Genomic DNA, 9,504 nt, shown 5'->3' on the forward strand with positions numbered 1-9,504 from the left:
TGTCCCCAAAGTGTCCCCAGTGTGTCCCCTGACCAACCCCGGGTGGGCTCGGGGTCCCCCCGCTCCCCCCGTACCCCGCCGCTCCGCTAGGGGGCGCTGCCGTGCGCCGCGAACCGGCTGATGCAATCCCCGCGGGGCGTGGCCACACTGGGGGGTGGGCGTGGCATCTCCGACACCGCCCAATGGGAGGTATTGACGCGAAGTGGGCGGGGCAGATAGGGTGCCGCCCCGCCCCTCCCTTTGGGGGCGGGAAGCGCCGAGGCGGCGGCGCCGCCATTTTGTGCTGAAGCTGCCTCAGGATGGAGTCGAAACGCGAACCGGAGCTGCCCGCCGCCCGCCGAGCCTTCCGACTCACCGCCCCGCCACGGAGCGCCGCTCCGCACACCCCTCCGCACCGCTGGCAGCGCTGAGCGGCCTCATGGAGCACAGCGGACGCGAACGCGCCGGCCCCGGCTTGGGATGGGCCCGACTGGGCCTGGCCGGGGCCTGGCCGAAGCTGGCGGCGCCCAGCGCGGCGCCCGCCGGCGGCTCGTCCCAGGCGAGCCCGCCCTTCTCGTGGCTGCGCGTGGTGTCGCAGCTGCTGTCGCCGCTACCCGCCCTCCTGCAGCGGCTGCTGCCCGGCGCCGCGCTCAGCTCCGCGCTGTGCCCCGCCAAGGCACCGCCGCCGCTGGTGCTGCTGCCCAAGGCGGACACTTCGCTGGACTGGACCGAGGAGAAACTCCCGGAGAAGCGGCCGGAGCCGCCGGCGGGGCTGTGGGGAGCAGGGCTGGTGAGGAACAGCCTGGGAGCCCTTCCCATGGATTGGTACGCGCTGGGCTTGGAGCAGGGCAAGAGCCACCTGCCGCAGCCCCTGCGAGCCGAGGGCTTGCCCGAGGTTGAATTCCTGCGCAGCAAGCGCCTGGCGTTCCTCCAGCGCTGGCACCTGCCCGTGCCCGACCCCGACCACGGCTACCACAGCCTGGAGGAGGAGCAGCAGAACAGGGGTGTCTGCCTGGAAATTGGGGAGCAGCGCGGTAATAACGGGGATTTAGAGCAGGCCGAAGATGCGGGGATTCAGCCCGGCGGTGTCCCCGAGGAGCAGGAGGGGATCCGGGGTGCGGCTGAGGATGAGGAAGCCTTGGCTGGAGAGGAACGTGAGGACTCGGAAACCGAGCAAGACTTCCCGATTTCCACCAGACCTGTCTGTGCGAATAAATTAATCGATTATATCATCGGGGGAGTATCCAGCGGCGAGGAGAGTGAGGGTGAGGAGGACTGGGATGATGGCGATGATGATGAAGATGATGATGACGGGTTTGACAGCGAAGAGCTGCCCTCCGACTCAGACGCCGGCAGCCAGGACGGGGAGAGGCTTCACCTGTGGAATTCCTTCTACAGCTTGGATCCCTACAACCCTCAGAACTTCACGGCCACCATCCAGACGTCTTCCAGCGAGCCGGGAAAGGGAATGTCGGACATGGAGGAGGAGGAGGAGGAGGAGGAAGACTCATGGGCAGAGTCCTCTGAGGGCTCGCCTAGTTCCGATGAGGACGAGTGGGACTGTGAGAGCGTGGATGAGGCGGAGAGCTTGAAACTTTGGAACTCGTTCTGTAGCTCGGACGATCCCTATAACCCTTTAAACTTCACGGCGGCTTTTCAGCCCGCGGAGAAAAAAAAGGGGACGCCGGGTTTGCGAGGGGCAGAGAGGGCGAGTTGTGCCCCCTCGGAGCATTTCAGCGGGGTACAGCTGGAAAAACACAACTGCGGCAGCGCCGAGCTGGGCCAGAGCAGCGAGAAAACCGCGAGCTCCAAGCGGAAGAAGGTACGGATTTTATTCATATTTTTATATTTTAGGATTATAAAAACAAATAAACAGCCACACTGCGCCAAGTGGGGGTGAGGTCAGCGTTCCATATGTGCTGATAATTTCCTTGGAATGCTGAACCTCATCCTTGGCACGTGGTGGGAAATTCTGATTCTCGTTCCGAGACTCGCTGACAACAATATTTTTTCTCTAGATTCAAAAGTTCTCTTTCCGTTTGAAGTTGTAATTTCCTTTCTGTTTCTCTTGTGGTTTCGACGTCAGAGAAACTCCAGGCCTGGGGTGGAAATTTTTCCGTGAAAAACTCCATAGGGTTGTGAGGAATTTCCCTGAAAATCCCCAGTTTCTGTTAGAAGGAAGTTGTTTGAGACCTGAAACCGAGAGATTATTTTAGGATTTTTTTTTTTATAACACAGCTTGTTGAGTGCTCTGGAGTAAATTTGGGGTTCCCATATAAATTATCTCAAAATTCCCATTTCCGTTTGAGATACTATTAATTATTATTATTATTATTATTATTATTATTATTATTATTATTATTATTATTATTATTATTATATAGTATAAATATAATAATATATTGATATTATATATAGATATTATAAATATAATATAGTGATATATATAGATATTATATAAATATAATATTTATATTATAATTACGGGTTTGCTATTCATGGGATAGTTATTTATAGGAAGGATGTAATCAAAAACTGGACTTTTGAGCCTAAACAGAGTAATTTGGGAAATAATAATAATAACAAGAAGAAGAAGTGTATTATAATATATATTATAGATATATACTATATATAGTAAATTATTAATATTGTATATTAATATTATGTGTAATATATTATAAATATAATAAAATGTTAATATATATTAGTATAATATAAATATTTATATTATAATTATGGGTTTACTATTCATGGGATAGTTATTTATAGGAAGGATGTAATCAAAAACTGGACTTTTGAGTCTAAACAGAATAATTTGATTTTTTATAAGTAATTTGGGTAATAATAATAATAATAATGATGATGATGATGCCTGTGCTGGGATGCAGATAAACAGAAATTTATCCCAAATTTTGTGCTGCTGCAGATATTCAGGGTGTTTCCCTCAAACTTCTGGATGAGGAATAACCTTGAATACCAAATCCTTGAGCAACCCAGTGTTGGAACAAACCATACAAACAGCAAATATTTATAATTATTTCACATTTTCCCATCAGCTACATTTCTTTTTGGGTATTAATTTCCAGGAATAATTAATTTCGAGCACTCCCGAGTGCGATTGCAGCAGGAATTTTTGCCTCAGCTGGTGTAAGAGGGGATGAGGTGGCTGCAATATCCCAAATGATGTCAGAGCCGCGGGAATTGCGGCTCCGAGTGATGGAAAAAAGCTGCGAGGTGGGGAAGGGCTGATGGAAGAGCTCCCGAAGCTCTCCTGCAGGAGCCAGGCACATTCCTGAGGCTTTTTGGGGCAAAAATCCCAGGGGGTTTTGTTCCCAAATCCGTAAAATCCAGGGGTGTTGGTGCCGCTTTGGGCTCAGCTCTGGGAGGGCTCCTGGCGCTGCTCCCGGGGATTTTGGGATCTGGGAATTCCTTAAAACTCCCCTGCTGATTTTTGGGATCTGGGAATTCCTTCATCTTCCCCTGCTGATTTTTGGGATCAGGGAATTCCTTCATCCTGCCCTGCTGATTTTTGGGATCTGGGAATTCCTTCATCCTCCCCTGCTGATTTTTGGGATCTGGGAATTCCTTCATCCTGCCCTGCTGATTTTTGGGATCTGGGAATTCCTTAATCCTCCCCTGCTGATTTTTGGGATCTGGGAATTCCTTCATCCTGCCCTGCTGATTTTTGGGATCTGGGAATTCCTTCATCTTCCCCTGCTGATTTTTGGGATCAGGGAATTCCTTCATCCTGCCCTGCTGATTTTTGGGATCTGGGAATTCCTTAAAACTCCCCTGCTGATTTTTGGGATCTGGGAATTCCTTCATCCTGCCCTGCTGATTTTTGGGATCTGGGAATTCCTTCATCTTCCCCTGCTGATTTTTGGGATCAGGGAATTCCTTCATCCTGCCCTGCTGATTTTTGGGATCTGGGAATTCCTTAAAACTCCCCTGCTGATTTTTGGGATCAGGGAATTCCTTCATCCTGCCCTGCTGATTTTTGGGATCAGGGAATTCCTTCATCCTGCCCTGCTGATTTTTGGGATCAGGGAATTCCTTCATCCTGCCCTGCTGATTTTTGGGATCTGGGAATTCCTTAATCCTCCCCTGCTGATTTTTGGGATCTGGGAATTCCTTCATCGTGCCCTGCTGATTTTTGGGATCAGGGAATTCCTTCATCCTCCCCTGCTGATTTTTGGGATCTGGGAATTCCTTCATCCTGCCCTGCTGATTTTTGGCATCTGGGAATTCCTTCATCCTCCCCTGCTGATTTTTGGGAGCAGGGAATTCCTTCATCCTGCCCTGCTGATTTTTGGGATCTGGGAATTCCTTAAAACTCCCCTGCTGATTTTTGGGATCTGGGAATTCCTTCATCCTGCCCTGCTGATTTTTGGGATCTGGGAATTCCTTCATCCTCCCCTGCTGATTTTTGGGATCAGGGAATTCCTTCATCCTGCCCTGCTGATTTTTGGGATCAGGGAATTCCTTCATCCTGCCCTGCTGATTTTTGGGATCACCTCTTCATCCTGTCCTTGCACAAAACACCCCTGGGACGGTGGGAAATGTCCCTCGAGCAATGGGATCACCCAAACCCTTCTGGAATTCCAGGAAGCAATGGGAATTTTGGTATTTATATTTTTAATTTCATTACACAATTACCCTAACCCTGGAATTCCTGGAAGGAATGTGAATTTTGGTGTCTATATTTTTAATTTCATTACACAATTACCCTAACCCTGGAATTCCAGGAAGCAATGTGAATTTTGCTGTTTATATTTTTAATTTCATTACACAATTGCCCTAACCCTAACCCTGGAATTCCAGGAGGGATTGTGACAATTTTTGTGTATATTTTTAATTTCATTACACAATTACCCTAACCCTGGAATTCCAGGAAGGATTGTGACAATTTTTGTGTATATTTTTAATTTCATTACACAATTACCCTAACCCTGGAATTCCAGGAGGGATTGTGACAATTTTTGTGTGTATATTTTTAATTTCATTACACAAACTCCACCCCTGGAATCCCAGGAAGGATTATGACACTTTTTGTGTGTATATTTTTAATTTCCTTACACAAACTCCACCCCTACAATCCCAGGAAGGATTGTGACACTTTTTGTGTGTATATTTTTAATTTCATTACATGAACTCCACCCCTGGAGTTCCAGTAGGGATTGTGAATTTTGGTGTGTATATTTTTAATTAATTTCATTATGTGAACTCCACCCCCTAGGATTCTAGGAATGATTGTGACACTTTTGGTGTATATTTTTAATTTCATGACACAAACTCCACCCCTGGAATCCCAGGAGGGGCTGTGACACTTTTTGTGGATTTTAGGACTGGTTGTTCCGGTCACGTTGGGCTGACTGTTGTCCCCTGTCCCTCCTTATCTGTCCCCGTGGTGACTCACGGGGCTCTTGACTCAACAAAACCTCCTGGTTTTTTTTCCTTTTTGGCTTAGGTAATCCTCAGCAATCCCCAGTGCCAGCAAGGACCCCACAATCCCATCAGGGACCCCAAAATCCCATCAGGAACCCCAAAATCCCATCAGGGACCCCAAAATCCCATCAGGGACCCCACAGTCCCATCAGGAACCCCAAAATCCCATCAGGGACCCCACAGTCCCATCAGGAACCCCAAAATCCCATCAGGAACCCCAAAATCCCATCAGGGACCCCACAGTCCCATCAGGAACCCCAAAATCCCATCAGGGACCCCACAGTCCCATCAGGGACCCCAAAATCCCATCAGGGACCCCAAAATCCCATCAGGGACCCCACAGTCCCAGCAGGGATCCACAGTCCCAACAGGAATCCCACATTACTTTAATAATATTCTGTTTATTTTTATACTATTTTAAATCCATTTTTAAAAATCCATTTTAATCCATATTTTATTTATTTTTAGCTATTTTTTGCCAATTTTTATCCCCTTTTTTTCCCAGCCTGAGTTTTGACACTCCCAGGGATGGAGCAGCCACAGCTCCTCTGGCAATTCCACCATTCCAATCCCAGTCATGATTCCTTTCCCAACACCCCTCAGAAAAAATTCCCAATCTTTTCACCACTCAACAACTTTGACTCAAACCACTTTAAACTTGGATTTGCTGAGAATTCCTGCCTGAAATTCTGCTTTTTGCAGGTGACATTCCATTAAAATCTGGTGTATGATGGAATATTACATCAGCAGTTAAGAGGACATGAAAGGGCCTCATAGTCTATTTATTGTTACAGTATTTTAAACTCATATTTTGAAGGTATATTTTACTTATTTTTATCTATTTTTTTAATATTTTTTACCCACTTTCCAGCCTGACTTGGGACACTCCCAGGGATGGAGCAGCCACAGCTCCTCTGGCAGTTCCACCATTCCAATCCCAGTCAGGAATCCCTTCCCAACACCCCTCAGAAAAAATTCCCAACCCTTTCACCACTCAACAAATTGAACCTAAAACACAAAACCACCACTTTAAACTTCATTTACTGAGAATTCCTGCCTGAGTCCCTTCTTTTTGCAGGTGACATTCCAGGAGGAGGTGACAGAGCATTGCATCAGCAGTGAGGAGGACCAGAAAGGGCCTCATAGTCTGTTTATTTCTATAACATTTTGAAGCCATATTCTTAATCCATTTTTATCCATATTATACTTATTTTTATCTATTTTTTGCCATTTTTTATCCATTCTTCAGCCTGACTTTGGACACTCCCAGGGATGGAGCAGCCACAGCTCCTCTGGCAATTCCTTCCCAGTCAGGAATCCCTTCCCAACACCCCTCATAAAAAATCCCCAATCTTTTCACCACTCAACAACTTTGACTCAAACCACTTTAAACTTGGATTTGCTGAGAATTCCTGAGTGAAACTCTGCTTTTTGCAGGTGACATTCCACGAGGAGGTGACAGAGTACTACAGAGTATTACAAACAGCGAGGAGGATCGCAAGGGGCCTCATATTCTATTAATTTCTATAATATTTTAAAGCCATATATTTAATCAGTAAATTATTTATTTTTATGGGGTTTTTGTTATTTTTTACCCACTTTCCAGCCTGAGTTTAGGCACTCCCAGGGATGGAGCAGCCACAGCTCCTTTGCGAGTTCCACCATTCCAATCCCAGTCAGGAATCCCTTCCCAGCACCCCTCAGAAAAAATCCCCAATCTTTTCACTATTCAACAATTGACTCAAACCACTTTAAACTTGGATTTGCTGAGAATTCCTGAGTGAAACTCTGCTTTTTGCAGGTGACATTCCACGAGGAGGTGACAGAGTATTACAGAGTATTACAAACAGTGAGGAGGACTACAAGGGGCCTCATAGCCTATTTATTGTTATAGTATTTTAAACTCATATTTTCAAGCTATATTTTACTTATTTTTATCTATTTTTTTTCTATTTTTTACCCACTATCCTGCCTGAGTTTAGGCACTCCCAGGGATGGAGCAGCCACAGCTCCTTTGCGAGTTCCACCATTCCAATCCCAGTCAGGAATCCTTTCCCAACACCCCTCAGAAAAATTTCCCAACTCTTTCACCTCTCAACAACTTTGACTCAAACCACTTTAAACTTGGATTTGCTGAGAATTCCTGAGTGAAACTCTGCTTTTTGCAGGTGACATTCCACGAGGAGGTGACAGAGTACTACATCAGCAGCGAGGGGCCTCATAGTCTATTTATTGTCATAGTATTTTAAACTCATATTTTGTAGCTATATTTTACTTATTTTTATCTATTTTTTTATATTTTTTACCCACTATCCTGCCTGACTTGGGACACTCCCAGGGATGGAGCAGCCACAGCTCCTCTGCCCATTCCTTCCCAGTCAGGAATCCCTTCCCAACACCCCTCAGAAAAATTTCCCAGCTCTTTCACCACTCAACAACTTTGACTCAAACCACTTTACACTTGGATTTACTGAGAATTCCTGCCTGAAATTCTGCTTTATTTTTTATTTTTTATCCACTTTTAAGCCTGACTTTGGACCCTCCCAGGGATGGAGCAGCCACAGCTCCTCTGGCAATTCCACCATTCCAATCCCAGTCACGATTCCTTTCCCAACACCCCTCAGAAAAATTTCCCAACTCTTTCACCTCTCAACAACTTTGACTCAAACCACTTTACACTTGGATTTGCTGAGAATTCCTGAGTGAAACTCTGCTTTTTGCAGGTGACATTCCACGAGGAGGTGACAGAGTACTACATCAGCAGCGAGGAGGATCGCAGGGGGCCCTGGGAGGAGCTGGCTCGCGACGGCTGCCGCTTCCAGAGACGCATCCAGGAGACCGAGGCGGCCATCGGCTTCTGCCTGAGCCCCGAGCACAGGCTGAGGGTGCTGCGGAGGCTCCAGGAATCCCAACCCCACAGGACCGAGCCCTTCTAGAACCTTCCACCTCCTGCAGTTCGCCTCACCCTTCAGTTCGTCAAATCTCGACCGCACGTGGCAGCTGCGTGTGCTGAAACGGGGAGAAAAATGGAGAAAAATGGGAATTTTTTTCCCCTTTTTTTTTTCCCTGCATGTGCTGAAACGGGGAGAAAAATGGGATTTTTTTTCCCCCCCGGTTTGATACTCAGAAATTGTTGTCTGGCAGCTGCATGTGCTGAAACGGGGAGAAAAATGGAGAAAAATGGGAATTTTTTTCCCCTTTTTTTTTCCCTGCATGTGCTGAAATGGGGAGAAAAATGGGATTTTTTTTTTCCTTTTTTTCCCCCCCTCCAGTTTGATATTCAGAAATTGTTGTCTGGCAGCTGCATGTGCTGAAACGGGGAGAAAAATGGAGAAAAATGGGATTTTTTTTTTCCCTTTTTCTTCCCCTGCATGTGCTGAAACAGGGAGAAAAATGGAGAAAAATGGGATTTTTTTTTTCCCTTTTTTTTTCCCTGCTTGTGCTGAAACGGGGAGAAAAATGGGATTTTTTTTTCCTTTTTTTTTCCCTGCATGTGCTGAAACAGGGAGAAAAATGGGATTTTTTTTCCCTTTTTTCCCCCCTCCAGTTTGATATTCAGAAATTGTTATCTGGCAGCTGCATGTGCAGAAATGGGGAGAAAAATTGGATTTTTTTTTCATTTTTTCCCCCTGGTTTGATATTGAGAAATTGTTGTTTTGATAGCCTGGAGCTCCCTGGTGGGCTGCTCTAATTGCATTCCTGTTAATTAGCATTGACACACAACCAGCCTGCTCGGGGTTCAATCCATTCCCAGAAATTGCCTTTTCCTGCCATCCCTTGGGAAGTGTGGGGCCTGTTCCTTTGGATTTTTGCACTTTGGAAAACAAAAAAAAACAAAAAAACACAAAAAAAAAACAAAGCAAAACCTATTTTGAAGGAAATATTTATGGCAATTGCAGTTTTGATTTCAAATTCCCTGAGGGATGTGCAGCTGAAGGGGTTTTATTTTTGTGTTTCTCTATTTTTCCAGCTTCTCCAAAAGCCTCATTTCTAAAAATTCCTTCCTTTAAAGGATTTTTTTTCCACTTATTTTTTGCTTGGAATAATCCATTTCTAAAAATTCCTTCCTTTAAGGGATTT

The 9,504-nt window shown here is 45.9% G+C and overlaps 1 protein-coding gene across 1 annotated transcript; it reads left to right on the plus strand.

The window, feature by feature from the left end:
• The first annotated feature begins 418 nt into the window (after window positions 1-418).
• Window positions 419-8,690, plus strand: PPP1R15B (protein phosphatase 1 regulatory subunit 15B). The gene is made up of 2 exons (XM_058819230.1): window positions 419-1,801; window positions 8,148-8,690. Exons 1-2 carry the CDS (start codon window positions 419-421, stop codon window positions 8,358-8,360), a joined length of 1,596 nt encoding a protein of 531 aa, XP_058675213.1. The 3' UTR covers window positions 8,361-8,690.
• Window positions 8,691-9,504: the final 814 nt, after the last annotated feature.

Source organism: Ammospiza caudacuta, chromosome 24 (assembly GCF_027887145.1).
Source record: "Ammospiza caudacuta isolate bAmmCau1 chromosome 24, bAmmCau1.pri, whole genome shotgun sequence".
Taxonomy (NCBI): Eukaryota; Metazoa; Chordata; class Aves; order Passeriformes; family Passerellidae; genus Ammospiza; species Ammospiza caudacuta.